This window comes from Salmo salar, chromosome ssa22 (assembly GCF_905237065.1).
Source record: "Salmo salar chromosome ssa22, Ssal_v3.1, whole genome shotgun sequence".
NCBI classification, from domain to species: domain Eukaryota; kingdom Metazoa; phylum Chordata; class Actinopteri; order Salmoniformes; family Salmonidae; genus Salmo; species Salmo salar.
Genome location: NC_059463.1, coordinates 52,079,346 through 52,100,657, shown reverse-complemented (window position 1 = coordinate 52,100,657; position 21,312 = coordinate 52,079,346). Strand labels below are relative to the sequence as shown.

The window sequence follows — 21,312 nt, the reverse complement described above, 5'->3', positions numbered from 1 at the left end:
CCTCCCATTTTCCAGATCTGTGGCTTGTCCAAGCCTATGGCACCAGATTCCTATATGGCTCTGGTCAAAAGTAGTGCACCTTATACACTGAGTGTACGAAACATTAAGAACACCTTCCTAATATTGAGTTGTCAGCCTCATTTCGTCGGGGCATGGACTCTACAAGGTGTCAAGCGTTTCACAGGGATGCTGGCCCATGTTGACTTCAATGCTTCCCACAGTTGTGTCAAGTTGGCTGGATGTCCTTTGGTTGGTGGACCATTCTTGATACACACCGGAAACTGTTAAGCGTGAAAAACCCAGCAGCGTTGCAGTTCTTGACACAAACCGGTGCACCTGGTACCTACTACCATACCCTGTTCAAAGGCACTTCAATCTTTTCTCTTGCCCATTCACCCTCTGAATGGCACACCACAGGAGGTTGGTGGCATCTTAATTGGGAGGACAGGCTCGTGGTAATGACTGGAGCGCTATCAGTGGAATGGTATCAAATACATTAAACACATGGTCTCCAGGTCTTTGATGCCATTCCATTTGCTCCATTCCGACCGTTATTATGAGCCGTTCTCCCCTCAGCAGCCACCACTGTGGCACACATGGACAATCCATGTCTCAAGGCTTAAAAATCCTTCTTTAACCTGTCTCCTCCCCTTCATCTACACTGATTGAAGTGGATTTAACAGATGACATCAATAAGGGATCATAGCTTTCACCTGGTCATTCTCTGTCATGGAAAGAGCAGGTGTTCCTAATGATTTGTCCACTCAGTATAGGGAAATGGGGTACCATCTGAGAGGAATCCTACATCTGTCCTGTCCTTGAAGCTTTTTTTGCGTGAATTGTCCTCGAGTGGTCCAAATCCACAGCAGTTGCTATGGTTTTCCCAAGTTGTAAGCGCTCCCCTCCCTGCCTTTTTTATGTCTTGTAATACTTCTGAAAAGTTAACACAGATTTTATTTCCATTCTTATCTTGTAAACCTCTACACGGGTCATGCCATCATTGGGTCTGCAGAATGCAGTGCTTTTTCTCTTGCAACAACCACATGATCTATTTTCCAACAGGAGACTAAATGAATGTTCTATTTGAAGAGTTAAATTGTGCTAATGTAAAAGAAGTCATTGTTCGATTTTATTTTTCTTCCCAAATTTAAGAAGAAACGTCCCCAACTCTAACTCTTGTGAACCAGGTAGATGAGTCAGAGGTGCGTGATGGGAAGTGTAGTTGTGTAGTCTGTTACTTTTTAATGACCCTCACACAGTGCTTTGCAGCACAGGGCCAAGGCAGGTGTTTGCCAAACCGTTTGAGAAACGGTAATGAAAATCCCTAATAGGAGTAATGTGGTCTTTTTTTATCATGTTGTTTCTCCATTACAATTTCAGTGCTCGTCAATATCGTTGTCTCTCAGTGACTGCTTTAGCCTTGACACTTTGGATGGAAAATGGGTTTGATAAAGGGGATGGTAACTTGGCTGGTTGATGGTTACCACCGAAAAGGAGTCATTTTAAGGCCTCGTCTCTTTGAGGGCCAGGCTGTTTGAGTGCTGACAAGACTAGCAGTCACCAAGTGTGCGGTTATGATAACTGCTCACATTTTCCACTTTAATAGTTGCTAAAATGAGCCAATCGCTGAAATTCTGTAAATTAATTTATTTCCCCGGAGTGCTTGGAGTATACTGCCAGCCCTTTTACAGTGTTCATTGCATTTCAATGTTTTTGAAATTGCATTTTAACTGTTTGTGTTAGTTGGCAACCCCGTCCGTCTGCGATCCCTCACAGTTTTTTTTTTTTGTTTTGTTATGACCGTTTTACAGGAGAGTGATTTTGTGAGGTCCTGCCAATTCTTTAATTGTCCCTTTAAAAAAAAAATGTTTCATCGTTCTTTTTCTCATTCCTTTACAGAATAAGCACTGGCTCGCACGTCCAACATAGTTTTACTACCTGGCCAGAGATAAAAAAAGGACCATATCTGGAAACTGGACTTGTTCTAAGAAGAACAAGTCGACACTCTTTAGATCTTTCTAAAGAAAAGGTTTCCCGCAGAGAACCAGGCACAGCTTTCCATTGACATGCTGACCCGCTGATGAACCGTGCTCTCTTTTCAATTCCAAATGATGGGCTCTACTCCGGGGATCTGTTCCATTCGTTCCCCTTGCTCCTTCTTTCTGCTGCTGGCTGCCTTCACTACGCTGTGAAGCAAGCAATTAAGGAAAGCTTGAATATGGTGTGGATCTGGAACACCTTGTCCAAAAATACAAAGAGAAGCGATGAAGGAACACTGAGCAACGTGTTCACGCTGTTGTCTTAAATTGCTCCTCTGTGTAGTACAGTAATGTAAAGTCTCACATTTTAGTTCTTGACCTATTGCCATTTGACAGGCAATTTAGGGATAATGCCTAGCACAGAGCGGTCCATGTAATTGTTCCCCTTTCCTTTTGATTTCCTCCTAGTGTCTTTCCCTCTTGCCGAAAACACGTGAATGGGCCACATTTAACACCAGTTGAAGACTGCCCCCCCCCCCCCCACCTCTAGCTGTAGTCTGGCCAGCCTGCCTCTAGCTGTAGTCTGGCCAGCCTGCCTCTAGCTGTAGACTGGCCAGCCTGCCTCGAGCTGTAGACTGGCCAGCCTGCCTCGAGCTGTAGACTGGCCAGCCTGCCTCGAGCTGTAGACTGGCCAGCCTGCCTCGAGCTGTAGACTGGCCAGCCTGCCTCGAGCTGTAGACTGGCCAGCCTGCCTCGAGCTGTAGACTGGCCAGCCTGCCTCGAGCTGTAGACTGGCCAGCCTGCCTCGAGCTGTAGACTGGCCAGCCTGCCTCGAGCTGTAGACTGGCCAGCCTGCCTCTGAATTGTCTGTCCTTTCTCGTAATGTGTGCATTTGTCCACTTCCTTTCATGGATTTAAAGGAAATTACTGGTTTAAGAAATATGATGGAAAGACTCTCTCTGTATACAGTGGACACCAATCTAACCCAACGCTTTTAAATGAGCGGGGAGGAGTACACAATTGCACACTTTTTAAGGGATAGGAGGGATAATTGTGTTTCAGAGTGGGTCTCTTGAGGTGAAGTTGTCTTAAAGGGGCTTTTGTCTTTTCCATTATAATCAGTGCTGATGGGGAGGTGTGTTAATAGCAGGGTTGACTGTAATGTTCTTCAGGATATTTTTTTTAACAACCATGTCAGTGCAATAATTGTCTTTATGGCAAGGGTTACTAAAATGTGACAAGAATTTTTAGGGATCAAGAAGATCTAGTTTAAAGTTTTGTCACATGCACAAGTACAGTGAAAAGCTTGACTTGCACGCTCTACCCAACAGTGCAGTAATCAATATCAAAATAGTATAACTCATTTTTTTATATGTGTGTGTGTGTGTGTGTGTGTGTGTGTGTATATACTGAACAAAAAATATAAACGCAACGATTTTACTGAGTTACAGTTATAAGGAAATCAGTCAATTGAAATAAATTCATTAGGCCATAATCTATGGATTTCACATGACTGGTTAGGGACACAGCCATGGGTGAGCCTGGGAGGGCATAGGCCCACCCACTTGGGAACCAGGTCCAGCCAGTCGGAAGAAGTTTTTTTTCTTTTTCCCCACCGAAGTGCTTTATTGCAGACAGAAATACTCCTCAGCAAGCCCCCCCCGTCAATCCCGCAGGTGAAGAAGCTGGATGTGGAGGTCCTGGGCTGGCGTGGTTACAGGTGGTCTGTGGTTGTGAGGCTGGTTGGACGTACTGCCAAATTCTCTAAAATGAAGGAGGCGGCATATGGTAGTGAAATTAACATTAAATTCTCTGGCAACAGTTCTGGTAGATATCCCCGCAGTCAGCATGCCAATTGCAAGCTCCCTCAATTTGAGACATCTGTGGCATTGTGTTGTGACAAAACTGCACATTTAAGTGGCCTTTTGTCCCCAGAACAAGTTGCACTTGTGTAATGATAATGCTGTTTAATCAGCTTCTTGATATGCCACACCTGTCAGGTGTATGGATTATCTTGGCAAATGAGAAATGCTCACTAACAGGAATGTAGACAAATTTCTGCACAAAATTTGAGATATAAACTTCTCGTGCATATGGAAAATCTGCGATCTTTTATTTCAGCTCATGAAACATGGGACCAACACTTTACATGTTGCGTTTATATTTTTGTTCAGTGTAATAAAGAAAACACATGGCCAGGGGTTAGAAGCTGATGATGTCTGTTTGTCTGAGCCTTGATGGACCAGTATCATCTTCTCAGTCACCGCCTGGCATGTACGTCCTGGATGGCTGGGAGCTCACCCGCAATGATGAGCTGGAACGGTCCGTACCACCCTCTGTAGGGCCTTCCGGTCGAGGGCGGTGTAGTTGCTATATCAGACGCTTATACAACCAGTCAGGATGTTCTCGATGGTGCAGCTGTAAAAGTTCCTAAGGATCTGATGGGCTATGCCAAATCATTTCAGCCTCCAGAGGGAGAAGAGGCACTGCGGTGCCTTCTTTACGACTATGCTGTTGTAGGAGGACAATGATAAGTCTTCAGTGATGTAGACACAGGAACTTGAAGCTCTTGACCCTCTTCACTGCAGTCCCGTTGATGGGGCCCCTCTTTCCTGAATTCCAAGATCAGCTCATTGGTCTTGCTGACATTTAGGGCGAGGTTGTTGTGCTGACCTCTTCCCTGTAGGGTTTCCCAAATGCGGTCCTTGGGACCACAAGGGGTGCAAGTTTTGGTTTTTGCCCTAGCACTGCACAGCTGATTAGTTGATTATTTTGATAATCAAGTTTTGATCATTTAAATCAGCTGTGTAGTGTTAGGGCAAAAACCAGAATGTGCACCCCTTGGGGTCCCAAGGACCGAGTTTGGGAAGCGCTGCTGTAGGCTGTCTCATCGTCATTGGTGATCAGGCAGACCACAGTCGTGTCGTTAGCAAACTTGATGATGGAGTTGGAGGCGAGCAATGAGTACAGGAGGGGGCTAAGCACACACAGTTGGGGGGGGGGGCCCTGTGTTGAGGGTCAGCTTGTTGGGTGTGTTGTTGCCTAACCTCACCACCTGATGTCAGTCTGTCAAGAAGTCCAGGATTCAGTTGCATAGGGAGGTGTTCAGTCCCAGGGTCCTGAGCTTGGTGACGAGCTATAATATGCTTACATGTTACTTTTAGTGATTGATTACGTTTTGAGCTTCTGATCATCAATTATTCAAAAGGCCTTTAAAAAATACAATGTTTATGGTTGTGGCTTTTAAGTGTTCCTCAATGATTTCCACTTGAAATGATATCGTAGTTAGCCAGGACAGTGCATTTATTAAAAAGGGAAATGTATTTCTAGTACTTTACAACTGCACTTTCAGATGAAATATTTGTGTACCTTAACTTTTAGGTATATTATTGCTGATTATTTTGCCGCCATTGTAATTACCTTTTTTCTGCAGCAAACCTATCTGAAAAAATATTAACCAGACAAGTCCCAATACGTCTTGTACTGTTTGTTTGAGTAAATCAACTTCTTTCATAGCCTTTGTAATGGCATTGCATCATATGCCTTTGTATTCCAGCAATCATTATTTTACAGTATGACTTTTTATTTTGCTCTCTCTCTTTGTAGAAGATGAGGCAGCTTCTTCTCTGTGACATTTAAAATGTAATTTCAATAACACACATCACAATTCCATTGCTCACATTTGTTCTAATGCTTAACAGTTGGAAATGTAGATATTTGTAACATAAATAACAACAGTGTAATGTCTAAGTGTTACTGATTTATGTCTGGTGTGTGATAAGATAAAGTTACTGAATTTGACATATATGCAGCATTAGAGTGCTAAGGGCCTATCATAGAAAGACAACCAGTTGCAGTAATCATTTTTGGGAAAAATACCAACAGTCTTAGGCTGGTCCTGAGAGATTTTGCAGCAACACATTATGTGAATTGTCTTATTCGATGTAGATGCCACCAAACATGCACACAAATCAATGACTATTTAGCCTGTAAGGTTGAATATAATGTATGTTACATTGTCTGAGATGCTAGACCAGGCATAGATCTACACATGTATAGTAACTCCACCACCTCTTTGTCATATTTAGCTTTCATACTTGTCATATTGACTGTAAACAATAACAAAACAAGAGTCTGAAATGTGTTAGCAGTGTTTGTTGAATGTCTAAAAGGGAATTGTCAAGCAGTTTACTAATAAATAAATAAAAATATTGAAGGAAGGTGTGTGTGTGAGTGGGATACTGTCTGCTGGGCTGGGCTGTGAATATCTCTGGTCCAGGGTGTTGGTGCACATTCCCCTTCTAAGTTAAGAGGTACAGGTACTAACGACTTGGACCAGAGGTACCTTGGAGGCTGTGTGCTTATGTGTCAGGGAGATAAAATGACAGTGGTGTTATGTAATTGGTCCTCTTGCACCAGTGACAGTTAGCCTTCTGGTTATTTATTTATATATATATATATATATATATATATATATATATATATATATTGTGTGTGTGTGTGTGTGTGTGTGTGTGTGTGTGTAATACATGACACTTCAGGCATGTGTATCACTGGGATAGGATTCCATGCTGCACTTTGAATAGTGCTGAGGATGCAGAACGTTCACCTGACAACCTCAACACTCCAGCACTGGGGTCAATCATGTTAGTTATTTCAAGTAAACCTGTGTGTCACATGCATGTTATAAAGTGACAGGGTGATACATGAATAGGTGCACAACAGGGCTGTGTATTGGGACTGGGACTTTTCCCACTTTTGCAGATATGGTCTACAGAAACAAATGTATATCCTTTTATTGGGTCAATACTTTATCAAAGTGATTTTTTTGTTATTGTTGTCAATTTGCACTTGCCTGAAACTGTACAGGATTAACAGGAATTACATTATAGGTCGTTAGAAATGCATGATGTATGGCAGTAATTATAAGAGGCCATAACACTGTGATAACATGATACATAAGAAGGTCCTGAGAAAGATTGATGACCATGAGACACCTGTCCCTCCCTCCCAGGCTTAGGTGTCCCAACTCCCAAGCTTTGCCCGGACTCCGTCTCGCATCACCTCTTCACTCCTCGTTGAGTGGCTATGCAGGGGCTGTGACGTTGCACAAAGCCTCTCTCTCACTCCTTTCTTGCTGCATCACAACCGCCGCTAGTAGCTCCCTGGCTATTTGCACTGACCGGGGGACAGGATAATCGCATAGCTAATTAGCATAATAATAACTCTAAAGATAACACTAGCTAACATCACCACAACAGGAGTAATCTACGGAAACGATTTACATTGAGCTATCCCCTTGGAACCGCTGGGACATGGCCAGGCAAGATCAGGTCCTGCTCTTGGAGCCACAGCACGAACTGAAATTCCGAGGTAAGAGACTACTGAGGAGGGGAGGGCCCAGCTCTGAAGGGAGGGGGGAGCCATTTTTGTGAGTGGGGTAGTTAGTAACAGGCCCATTTAATAAGGAGGGGGCCATATGCCCATTCATTTGTAAAATAACAGTGAGCTAGGGAGGAGAATAATTTCAAACGACTGGTTGGCATATTTTCTGGCAGCGTACACAGCCTTTCCTGAACATTAACCTGTGCTTGCTAGCTAGCTAGCTAGCTAGCTATTCCTGCAGCTCCCTGACAAGTCTTTACTGCTAATAATGTCGAGTTGACCTTCTAGTAACGTAAGGTAACTAGTTAGCTGGTAGCTAGCCTAGTAATGTTAGTGCGTTATGTTTTACGTGCATTGTGCAATATCGTTCCAGTAATTTAGGCGAGTCAGTCTGTTTATTATTGTGCTAGCTATGTTTCAAGCACAATGTCAAAATACAATTACTGGTTGAATGCAGCTATTATCGTTCATGCCCGACGACAATCATGTCTGTGTAATTATGAGCTAACAATGAATAGCAACTGATTGCCCCCCAACATGCATGTTGCAAGCATCATGATAGGTAGCTAACGTAAACTAATTTGTCTAGTTTGCTAGCTAGCTAGTTACTGTAATTAGCTAGCTAGCGGTTAGTCTAACCGTTTGCAAGATGGAACTGGGCATTAAATACTAGCTAACGTTAGCTATATAGCTATCTGGCGGTTCTTCTCATCAGTTGGCAAGTGTTGTTCATGACCAGGTGTGGAAAGCAGCAATATGGGTCAGGATACCATATGGACACTTTGTACTGGGCATCCTAAGAATTACAATGTGTCAAGTTAGTTAAATATTCATTTATTGACCCAACTCAATAGGCTACGTTCCCTGAAGCATTATCACAATGTAACATTAGGCCATTTTTGAGATAGAAAATAATAAATAGCCTTTCATCTGTGTTTGTTGAATTATATATAGGGTCTTTCCAAAGTAATTTGAGATGCCCTATTGCCTTGTCAAGCCAATATAATCCATTGCTTAAAGGTGCAATATGCAGAAATTGCTCTGTCATTTCCTGGTTGCTAAAATTCTAGTACTTCACCTAATTTCAGTTTATGTGACAAAACAAGCAACGTGTAGAGAATCATTGTACCATCTAAACTGCTGTGAAATATATTTTCAATAACCACAAATATTGTATTTTCAGCTGTTTTTAAAGCTGGTTTACAAAAATGAAAGTAAGCGATGCAAAAACTAAACTTAAGAAAGGGAAACATAAATAGAGCACAAAGAACAGATCTACCACTTCTTAGACTTGCGTTCAATGAGAGACAGATCTATAACTCACATTTCTATGTGAATTTGGTTGGGTCCCAGGGAAAGTTAAAGCAGCTTTAAACTGCACTGCTTGTTGTGAAGGTAGCCCTTTTATTTGTCTTGGCTCATTGCAAACAAACTGAGCCCACTAATTGATAACTACGAGAAATAGGTTTACCTCAAGGAAATCCCAAGCCACACAGGCCAGTACAGGGGTTCCCAAACTGGGGTTCATAGGCCCCAGGAGGTCTGCAAGGGGCTTTCAGGGTATTCAGCAAAGTGACAGAAATAACTAAAATGTCAAGACTTCTGTTAGGTAAAATCACAATCATAGGTATTCTCTCATATAAGCCTGATATTGTAGTTTTTGTTATTTACGGGGCCTCAACATTAACAAGTTGGGGAACCCAGTGCTAGCAGGCCTACAAAATCATTGTCAATATAGAGCAGGAATGTGCAACTAGTGCCCCTTTTGTAGGTTCGTGGATCAATTTCCCCCAAAATGTATATTATTTGTATTTTTCAGGGGAAGGTATTCTACTAGAATAGGTGCAATTCTAAGATTTGGTTCTGCATCAGCAGCTTTCTCTCATTATCTTATCTTATGAGATGAGTAATGCAAGATATGGAAACATTTATTCAAGTGCATTATTAAAGTGACTAGTGATCCATTTATTAAAGTGGCCAATGATTTCAAGTCTATGTGGGCAGCAGACTCTCTGTGTTAGTGATGGCTGTTTAACAGTCTGAAGGCCTTGTGATAAGCTGTTTTTCAGTCTCTCGGTCCCCACGTTGATGCACCTGTTCTGACCTCGCCTTCTGGATGGTAGCGGGGTGAACAGGCAGTGTCTCGGGTGGTTGTTGTCCTTGATGATCTTTTTGGCTTTCCTGTGACATCGGGTGCTGTAGGTGTCCTGGAGGGCAGGTAGTTTGCCCCCGGTGATGCGTTGTGCAGGAGGGTCTTGCGGTTGTGGGCGGTGCAGTTGCATCAACAAAGCAGAGTGGGTGGACACCCTACAATATGTTACCATGAAATTATGGCCATGTTTCGAGAACATTGCAACACATCTGAGCTAAACTTTTAATTGAAGCAGTTTTGAATTCCTACTAGTAGTGATATTGTACTTATAGCCAAGTGGGGAGTAGTCTGAGGTTTGTAAACCAGTCATTTTCCATTGTTTGGTAACACCTAAATTACTAATTAAAGTCTTTGACTGGACAGATAATCAAATCACCTAGTCTCTTAGACTAAAATTGCCCATTGAAAGGCAGGCCTGTGTTGACAACAAATCCAGCTGTGTTCCTTTCGGGTTCTTTATAAATCTCCTTATTCTTTATTAGTATCAATTTGGAACCGCACACTCAAGGTACACAGTCTTGCTCTTTCTCAAAAACAAACCTTTCAGATGACACAACAGCATTAAATATGCCCTTCAGAACTCTCTTTTTGTGCCTGTATTTTTTTCTGCCAGTTGGAAAGCATCCCAAGGCTGTTGTAGATAAGGTATAGGCTACAGTAGTTAGCTGCATGAGTCGTTTCATTGAATGATGTTCCACCAGTTGTGAGGGTTTAAAATGCGCCTCTTGGCTCAGTGTGCGAAGGGATGTGTCAGTTGCTATGGACATATGCGGGCTGAAACCTTATCTTAGTCTATGTGCTAATTCACACTACGAGGCAGCTCACTTCCACATTTCCATCCACAGTGCACCTTTGTTTCCCTCAAACGCAAGGGCTTCCTCTATACCAGCTAGTAGGGCCTCCCTGTGGCTCAGTTGGTAGAGCATGGTGTGTGCAACGCCAGGGCTGTGGGTTCGATTCCCACGGGGGGCCAGTACAACAACAAAAAAAATGCATGAAATGTATGCATTCACTACTGTAAGTCACTCTGGATAAGAGCGTCTGCTAAATGACTTAAATGTAATTGCCAGGGACCTCACAATACGATATTATCGCAATACTTAAGTGCCAATATGATATGTATTGTGATTCTCACGATTCTATATGTATTGCAATTCAATACTGCGATTTTATTGCGAATTGATATTCCAAACATATTTGCTCACCATATATCTGCTGCAGAGGGTCAATAGAGAGCCATGAGAACACACATTTTGATCAGTCATGGAAATAAAAGTGCTGAAAACAAATTGTCTTACTATTTACTTATTTCTGGGATGGAGAACTGAAGGAAAATAGTTTTGGTTCAGGCACAGCTGACTAGCTCGGTTTCTTGATAGTGATGGAACCTAGGCTTATGGGTGTTTTAACAATGCATCGTTCCTACAGCGGCCGAAGATGTAGGCCGTTTCCCAAAACACCACGGCATGCAGAGAACGTTGGCTAAGTGTGTCAGCAAGACGAAGGAGCTGAATGTGGATTACTGGAAACGGAGGGCCATGCACGCCCCCATTCACATCGACGGGCTGTAGTGAGGGTCGAGAGCTTCAAGTTTCTCGGTGTCCACATCACTAAGGATCTATCATGGTCCACACACACTAACACATTTGTGAAGAGGGCACCACAATGTTCATTTCCCCCTCAGGAGGCTGAAAAGATTTGGCATGGGCCCTCAGATCCTCAAAAAGTTATACAAGTGCACTATTGATAGCGTCTTGACTAGCTGCATCATTGCTTGGTATGGAAACTGCTTGGCATCCTGACCGCAAGGCACTACAGAGGGTAGTGCGTATGGCCCAGTACATAACTGTGGCCAAGCTCCCTACCATCCAGGACCTCTGTACCAGGCGGTGTCAGAGGAAGGCCCTAAAAAGTGTTGAAGACTTCAGCCACCCAAGTCATAGAGGGTGGTACCGATGCACCAAGTGCGGAACTAACAGGACCCTGAACAGCTTCTACCCCCAAGCCATAAGACTGCTAAATTGTTAGTCCGGGTAGCTGTTTGGTTAACTTTTTAACCACCTACATTGACCATTTTTGTACTAACTTTTTTAACTTGTCACAAATGTTGCTGCTACTGTTTATTACCTATCCTGTTGCCTAGTCATTTCATTCCTAGTTGCATGTACATACAGTGCCTTTAGAAATTATTCATAACCCTTCCACATTTTGTTGTGTTAGAGCCTGAATTCAAAATGTAGGGTGTTAACCCATACAATTATTTAATTCAATGTTTATAAAAAATAAAATAAAAATCCAAACCCTATGTCTTTACCATATATGGTTCAAGATACTAGCAATGGTCACAACAAACTAACGTTCTTACTTAATCAACGCTGTTAAGTACAAGCATATTAAGGTTATACTGTTGTAGAGAATCTAATGATTAGTTCACTCTGATTCATAATGGCATAGGGCATATAACTACATTTAGACACAATACTGACAGTATGGAAACTGTTTGGCATCATTTAGTAGCATCCTCTTGAATTGACCCTTTTTTTTTCACTACATTCTAGAGCGGTGAGTGAATGCCCTTCAAAATAGACCCCCCCCCTTTTTTCTCAGCCATAGCCATCTACACAAAATACCCCTTAATTACATTTTTGCACATTTATTGAAAAATGAAATACAGAAATATCTCATTTACATAAGTATTTACACCTGAGTCAATACTTTGTAGAAGCACCTTTTGGAGGCGATTACAGCTTTGAGTCACCTTGGGTATGTCTGTATCAGCTTTGCACATCTGGATTTGGGCATTTTTTTCTTCCCATTCTTCCTTGCAGATTGTTTCAAGCTCTGTTAAGTTAGATGGGAGCGGCAGTGAATAGCAATCTTCAAGTCTTTCACAGATTGCCAATGGGATTTAAGTCCGGGCTTTGGCTTGGCCTCGTACCCATGCACATCGACTCAGTACTGGTACCCAGGGTATATACCAAAGTCATTGTTACTCATTGTGTATTTATTATTACTTTTAATAATACATGTTGTTACATTTCTATTATTTCTCTATTTTCTCTCTCTGCATTATTGGGAAGGTAAGTAAGCATTTCACTGTTAGTCTACACCTGTTGTTTATGAAGCATGAGACCAATAATACAGTGCTCAAAAAAATAAAGGGAACACTAAAATAACACATCCTAGATCTGAATGAATGAATGAAATAATCTTATTAAATACTTTTTTCTTTACATAGTTGAATGTGCTGACAACAAAATCACACAAAAATAATCAATGGAAATCCAATTTATCAACCCATGGAGGTCTGGATTTGGAGTCACACTCAAAATTAAAGTGGAAAACCACACTACAGGCTGATCCAACTTTGATGTAATGTTCTTAAAACAAGTCAAAATGATGCTCAGTAGTGTGTGTGGTCTCCACGTGCCTGTATGACCTCCCTACAACGCCTGGGCATGCTCCTGATGAGGTGGCGGCTGGTCTCCTGAGGGATCTCCTCCCAGACCTGGACTAAAGCATCCGCCAACTCCTGGACAGTCTGTGGTGCAACGTGGCGTTGGTGGATGGAGCGAGACATGATGTCCCAGATGTGCTCAATTGGATTCAGGTCTGGGGAACGGGCGGGCCAGTCCATAGCATCAATGCCTTCCTCTGGCAGGAACTGTTGACACACTCCAGCCAGGTCTCACAAGGGGTCTGAGGATCTCATCTCGGTACCTAATGGCAGTCAGGTTCTTGGTCACCTCTCTGACCAAGGCCCTTCTCCCCCGTTTGTTCAGTTTAGCCAGGCAGCCAGCTCTAGGAAGAGTCTTGGTGGTTCCAAACTTCTTTCATTTAAGAATGATGGAGGCCACTGTGTTCTTCGGGACCTTCAATGCTGCAGAAATGTTTTGGTACCCTTCCTCAGATCTCAGTTTTATTATGAAGCATATGTTTATCCTTCGCGTATTTGTAACAATTGCAAAGACTTTGGCAATTATCTGAAGTTATCAGCGGTCACAGAGACGATAAGATCTTCATTTTAAGTTTAGCTGAGATCTTTTGTGAATAAAGTGATGCGGAAGGGCAAACAAGCATCTAACAACGCACTTAGCTGTTCTATGAGTGGTCTGAGGCAGTTGGTAAATAACGAGCGTTTTCAAGTGCAATTTCAGTAACAATGGTTTTTGGGAAACCGCTTGGATATTTAACGATGGTTCTAATTAGAGGTCGACCGATTAATCGGAATGGCCGATTTAATTAGGGTATTTTTGGACGCCAATTTGGCCTAAATTTTATTTTTGTACCTTTTTTTAACCTTTATTAACTAGGCAAGTCAGTTAAGAACACATTCTTATTTTCAATGATGGCCTAGGAACGGTGGGTTAAGTGCCTTGTTCAGGGGCAGAACGACAGATTTTTACCTTGTCAGCTCAGGGATTCAATCTTGCAACCTTACGGTTAACTAGTCCAACGCTCTAACCACCTGCTTTACATTGCACTCCACGAGGTTATGCGAATGCAGTAAGAAGCTAAGGTAAGTTGCTAGCTAGCATTAAACTAATCTTATAAAAAACAATCGATCATCACTAGTTAACTACACATGGTTGATGATATTACTAGTTTATCTAGCCTGTCCTGCGTTGCATATAATCGCTTAGGTACACGTTGCTCCAACCATAAACATCAATGCCTTTCTTAAAATCAATACACAAGTATATATTTTTAAACCTGCATATTTAGTTAATATTGCCTGCTAACATGAATTTCTTTTAACTAGGGAAAGTGTGTCACTTCTCTTGCAAACAGAGTCAAGGTATATGCAGCAGTTTGGGCTGCCTGGCTCGTTGCGAACTGTGAAGACTATTTCTTCCTATCAAAGACAGCCGACTTCGCCAACGGATGATTTAACAAAAGCGCATTTGCGAAAAAAGCACAATCGTTGCACGAATGTACCTAACCATAAACATCAATGCCTTTCTTAAAATCAATACACAGAAGTATATATTTTTAAACCTGCATATTTAGCTAAAAGAAATCCAGGTTAGCAGGCAATATTAACCAGGTGAAATTGTGTCATTTTGCGTTCATTGCACGCAGAGTCAGTGTATATGCAACAGTTTGGGCTGCCTGGCTCGTTGTGAACTAATTTGCCAGAATTTTACGTAATTATGACATAACATTGAAGATTGTGCAATGTAACAGGAATAACGTTTTGTTTTCGAGATGATAGTTTCCGGATTCGACCATATTAATGACCTTTCGTATTTCTGTGTGTTATATGTTATAATTAAGTCTATGATTTGATAGAGCAGTCTGACTGAGCGTTGGTAGGCAGCAGCAGGCTCGTAAGCATTCATTCAAACAGCCCTTCGCAATGCATTGCGCTGTTTATGACTTCAAGCCTGTCAACTCCCGAGATTAGGCTGGTGTAACCGATGTGAAATGGCTAGCTAGTTAGCCGGGTGCGCGCGTCATTGTTCCTCATTGTCTCAAACGTCACTCGCTCTGAGACTTGGAGTAGTTGTTTCCCCTTCCTCTACGTGGGTAACGCTGCTTCGAGGGTGGCTGTTGTCGATGTGTTCCTGGTTCAAGCCCAGGTAGGAGCGAGGAGAGGGACGGAAGCTATACTGTTACACTGGCAAGACTAAAGTGCCTATAAGAACATCCAATAGTCAAAGGTATATGAAATACAAATCGTATAGAGAGAAATAGTCCTATAATTCCTATAATAACTACAACCTAAACATCCTACCTGGGAATATTGAAGACCCATGTTAAAAGGAACCACCAGCTTTCATATGTTCTGAGCAAGGAACTTAAACGTTAGCTTTTTTACATGGCACATATTGCACTTTTACTTTCTTCTCCAACACTTTGTTTTTGCATTATTTAAACCAAATTGAACATGTTTCATTATTTATTTTAGGCTAAATTTATTTTATTAATGTATTATATTAAGTTAAAATAAGTGTTCATTCAGTATTGTTGTAATTGTCATTATTACAAATAAATAAACACAAAAAAATCGGCCGATTAATCGGCATCGGAATTTTTTGGTCCTCCAATAATCGGTATCGGCTTTGATAAATCATAATTGGTCGACCTCTAGTTCTAATGATGAACTTAGTCTTAAGATGCTTTTGGGAAACCAGGCCATGGTTGGTTGCAGTGACTTGAGGCTAGTAGTGTTCCTTCCAGTCCCCTGGTGCCTCATGTCTTCTTGTTCTTCAAGGACAGCCATTAGCCTACCTTGACTAGGCTATTTAGAGATTTTGACAATTAGAGATTATTAGAAGCAGATTGAAGGTAATTGGAGCCCTCAGTGATTCAAGGTATTCCACACAGTTTTGACCAAATGAAATAAAGCTGTAAAAATATAGGCCTACGGCCCTCCCGAGTGGCACAGCGGTCTAAGCACGCATCGCAGTGCTTGAGGCGTCACTACAGACCCGGGTTCGATCCTAGGCTGTGTCACAGCCGGCCGTGACCGGGAGATCCATGAGGTGGTGCACAATTGGCCCAGCGTCGTCCGGGTTAGGGGAGGGTTTGGCCGGCCAGGATGTCCCATCGTGCTCAAGCGACTCCTTGTGGTGGGTCTGGGCGTCTGCAAGCTGATTTCGGTCGCCAGCTGGACACTGTTTCCTCTGACACATTGGTGCGGCTGGCTTCCGGGTTATGCGAGCAGTGTGTCAAGAAGCAGTGCGGCTAGGCAGGGTCCTGTTTCAGAGGACTCATGGCTCTCGACCTTCGCCTCACCCGAGTCCGTACGGGAGTTGCAGCAATGGGACAAGACTGTAACTACCAATTTGGATATCATGAAATTGGGGAGAAAAAGGGTTAAAAGTTAAAAAAATATATATATATAAATTACAAAAAATTTTACAAATGTATTTGCACCACACCTGGTTGGTTGACCCTCACAGCCAGCTACGTCCTTCCCCGACCAGTAGGTTCCTATTTCCTCCAAACCCTGCTTTCCTTTAGATAGGTCTACTAGGCCCTGGCTGTTGTATACGTTTAGGCTTCTTTTCTTATTGATAGGCCTAATAGGTTAAAAATACCAAATTATTGTCCCTGTGGGACTGAAGTCATTTATTTCCAGATCCTCTAGAACAGGGTTTCCCAAACTTGGTGCATGTTTTGGTTTTTTCTCTAGTACTACACAGCAGATTCAAACAATAAACGAATCATCAAGCTTTGATCATTTGAATTAGCTGTGTAGTGTTAGGGCAAAAACCAAAAGGTTCACCCCTTGGGGTCACCGAGGACCAAGTTTGGGAAACGCTGCTCTAGAAGGTCTATGCCTTCTCCTCTTAGATGTTTTGTGAGCTGAACCTAGTAGGCTTAACTATATATTTAATCTAGGCTGTCAGTTTAATGGCCACTTTTTTATAGTTCTGTAGAACGAGAGCCATTAGTGACAGTAATACTGGTAGCCAATCCTTTCTTGGAAGTTAAATAAAACCTGCCCTCATACTAAGCCCACTCTTGTGTTTTGTTTGTGTGTTTTTTTTTACAAAGACTTGATTCACTACAACCAAGCAATTAATGGAACTGCAACTGGACATAGGGCCCAATGATATATGCTTTCATCTCATCTTCTAAATGGCATGTTATTTTATTATTATTATTATTATTATATTTCTAAATTAGCCATGGCCTTAATTGCATCAGCTGCTCTACTTATACAAAATGAGTAATAACAGCTCGTTTTCAGTTTTCCCCTGACCACTCCCAAATTGCTATTTGCTGAGAAGCTATTTGTTTTTTGTTTTTTACCATTTTAATTAAAAACAATCACAGTAAGGTACTCAATTGTTACCCAGAAATTATTTGATATTGAGATAGCAATGGACCTTTTTAATTAATAAAACAATTTTTTCTTTTGCTTTAAAAAATAAAATTGAACTCACAAAAATGGTAATCTTCATATGTCTTGTAGCGTAGACCCTATTTTACATAATCTGCGGTGTTTGTGTTGTGCACACCATCGGTTGAGACACAGCATACTCTTGAATACAGGGTGGGTGTCATGTGAGTCAAATATTTTTTTAAACTTTCAAGTGGTACCACAAAGATGGTTGGAGGTTCACACATCAGAGAATATTGACTTAAGTGTGAATATCCATTGTTATAAATTAAACTGTTAATCCTCCATAGGAAACCTATTGAAATAATAAATATAGATAATAGAATAGATATTCCCATTCAATTTGACATTCGACGGCGGATGGACCGACGGCCATGTTTCTGGTAGAAATTGTAAGTTAAAGTTTCAATTGAATTTATATTTCAATGGTGTACCAGCTAAATTGCAGTGGTCTGGAAGGATAGGTCCATTCTATGAATTATATATGATTGACATGACAGCCACCCTGTATTCAAGAGAATGCTGTGTCTCAACCGATGGCTGGCACAACACAAACACCTAAGATGATATGAAAGAGTCTAAGCTACAGTACAACATTTGTGACAATGGGAAAAATCTGAATTTACATGTTTTTAGATAATTAAGGTTAAAAAATGTCATTTTGTTATTAAACTTTTTTTCAAGAAATCAAAGAATAGTTTGACAACCCTGTTTGTAAGCCGTTAAAAATATATCAAATTCAACCGTTTGTCTTTTTCAGTGATAAAGACATGGCGTGGGCCAACTTTGAGAACCTCCTGAGTGTTTTGGCATTCATGTCCAAAAAGTCCCTTTCTGACCACTTCTACCATGGGCAAAACATGTATGGAAGGTTTCGTTCAAATCAAAAAGGGTGCAGTCGAAGTGATTTAAATCAGATGGAACGACCCTAGAGTGAGGTTAGTAGAGGCAACTCTATTATGGTTCAGGCTATAACCAAAGTCTGGGGTTCTATTTTGGTGTTGGCATCTGACCTAATGTGTCAACGTCCATACACCTCAAACGCATGTTGATGAAGCTTTGCTCCAGATAATAATTTGATGGTATCAATTAGGCCTACTGCCCTTTCAGTGACTAGGCCTACACGTCTGGATGTGGGTCATTAGCTAATACAGTTCATAGATGTCCCCACTCAAAAGCATAGGCCCCCTATAGCCCAAAAGTAGGCCTCCTCAACCTTGGATTAGTATTCAGACTTGTTGTCCTTAGGATGTGTTCCTCTATGTTACGTAATGTGCATCGCCTTAAGCCTGATTTTTGCATTGTAACTTCCCTCTCTTTCTTCAAACCTTTTCCTCATTCTGAAATGGCGATCCGGCACGTGACGGACCTCCGCTTTTATGCCTTTTGATGTTCTGATTCAGTAACATTCATTTGATTAGCTCACCATGTTTTCTCTACGGTTTGCACAGCTTTCACATGCATTAGTCTGTCTGCTGATAGCCTTGTGATTGGGACCACAGGGGGTATGGAATGTGATAACCTTGTGATTGGAACCACAGGGGGTATGGAATGTGATAGCCTTGTGATTGGGACCACAGGGGGTATGGAATGTGATAACCTTGTGATTGGAACCACAGGGGGTATGGAATGTGATAGCCTTGTGATTGGGACCACAGGGGGTATGGAATGTGATAGCCTTGTGATTGGGACCACAGGGGGTATGGAATGTGATAACCTTGTGATTGGGACCACAGGGGGTATGGAATGTGATAACCTTGTGATTGGGACCACAGGGGGTATGGAATGTGATAACCTTGTGATTGGAACCACAGGGGGTATGGAATGTGATAACCTTGTGATTGGAACCACAGGGGGTATGGAATGTGATAGCCTTGTGATTGGAACCCCAGGTGATATAGAATGTGATAGCCTTGTGATTGGAACCCCAGGTGTCTGTAACCTGCCTGGCTGTCTTCAGCATAGTCTACTTTTAAAACCTAACTGATTTGTCGCTGAGCCCGTCATTGTCCCTCATTGTCTCAAAGCAAGGAGTTGTGACGCATGCCCCCTTTGGGAAAATCCAGATTTGTATTGTGTTGTTGTTAATTTCTTTAATCAGGAAGTTGCTCAACTGTGTAGAATGATGTCATTATTGAATCTACCTTTTTAAAGGGCCAATCGGCAATTGAAGCAATAACAAAGTTCATCCCTTCCACTGGTAAACAGCTTATATTTTGGGTTCCTGATGCAGTTGATCTATGCTCATGAGGCATTAATAATTAATGTTATTTTCTTCAAGAATCAATGGGTACATCATTAATTTAAGTCCAAACATTTATGTAGCAACTGCAGATTGTCCCTTTTAGGCCCACCTCTGTAAAGCCTGTTGTCTGTGAAGTCGCCTATTGTCGGTCTAAATCCCAGTATATATTTAGGTTTGATTAAAAAACGAATAATAATAAAAAGATGGAGGCTCCAGCTTCTCTAACCCTTTTCCTTTTTGGGACCTTGTTCTCCCTCCACAGGTCCCTTCTCGGATGTGGTCAACACCACCCTAAAACTCGCCAACCCTACAGACAGGAATGTGTGCTTCAAAGTCAAGACGACGGCCCCGCGCCGTTACTGTGTCCGGCCGAACAGCGGCGTCCTCGACGCCGGCACCTCAATCAACGTCTCAGGTAGGCCTACGTATTATATTGTGGATCTCGTCGCAAAATTCCAGAAACTTTCCCAATGTTCCCAGGTTTTTCAGAAATCCTTGTTGGAGGAATTGTGCAACCCTAACAGGCCAGGGAAAACTAAGTGTGGATTGCAGTCTCTCCTTGTCCGTAGACTGTTTTCAATGTAAGGAAACATATGCACCTTAGAGACTGCTGCCCCTTTAATCATGTTTACAGTGTATTCAGAAACTATTCATACCCCTTTTCCCACATTTTGTTACGTTACAGCTTTATTCTAAAATCTATTAAATAAAACATTTTCCTCAATCTACACACCATACCCCATAATGACAAAGCGAAAACAGGTTTTGCAAATGTATAAAAAATTTAAACTGACACCTTATTTAAATAAGTATTCAGACCCTTTGCTATGAGACTTGAAATGTAGCTGTTTCCATTGATCATCCTTGAGATGTTTCTACAACTTGATTGGAGTCCACCTGTGGTAAATTCAATTGATTGGACATGATTTGGAAAGGCACACACCTGTCTATATAAAAGGTCCCACAGTTGAAAGTGCATGTCAGAGCAAAAACCATGAGGTCGAAGGAATTGTCCGTAGAGCTCCAAGACAGGATTGTGTCGAGGCACAGATCTGGGTAAGGGTAACAAAATATTTCAGCAGCATTCAAGGTCCCGATGAACACAGTGGCCTCCATCATTCTTAAATGGAAGAAGTTTAGAACCACCAAGACTCTTCCTAAAGCTGCCCGCCCAGTAAAACTGAGCAATTGGGGGAGAAGGGCCTTGACCAAGAACCCGATGGTCATTCTGACAGAGCTCCAGCGTTCCTCTGTGGAGATGGGAGAACCTTCCAGAAGGACAACCACCTCTGCAGCACTCCACCAATCAGGCCTTAATGGTAGAGTGGCCAGACGGAAGCCACTGCTCAGTAAAACGCACATGACAGCCCGCTTGGAGTTTGTCAAAAGGCACCTAAAGGACTGGCCATGAGAAACAAGATTATTTGGTCTGATGAAACCAAGATTGAATTCTTTGGCATGAATGCCAAGCGTCATGTCTGGAAGAAACCTGGCACCGTCCCTACAGTGAAGCAGGGTGGTAGCAGCATCATGCTGTGGGGATGTTTTTCAGTGGCAGGGACTGGGAGACTAGTCTGGATCAAGGGAAAGATGAACGGAGCAAAGTACAGAGAGATCCTTGTTGAAAACCTGCTCCAGAGCGCTCAAGACATCAGACTGGGGCGAAGGTTCACCTTCCAACAGGACAATGACCCTA

The 21,312-nt window shown here is 42.1% G+C and overlaps 1 protein-coding gene across 1 annotated transcript in view; it reads left to right on the top strand.

The window, feature by feature from the left end:
- The first annotated feature begins 7,055 nt into the window (after positions 1-7,055).
- LOC106583688 (vesicle-associated membrane protein-associated protein B) overlaps positions 7,056-21,312 on the top strand; it is a 52,539-nt gene continuing 38,282 nt past the window's right edge. The window contains exons 1-2 of the mRNA XM_014168183.2: positions 7,056-7,352; positions 19,879-20,031. Coding sequence (XP_014023658.1) covers positions 7,295-7,352; positions 19,879-20,031 — 211 coding nt within the window. The 5' untranslated portion in view covers positions 7,056-7,294. The remainder of the gene's footprint in view (positions 7,353-19,878; positions 20,032-21,312) is intronic.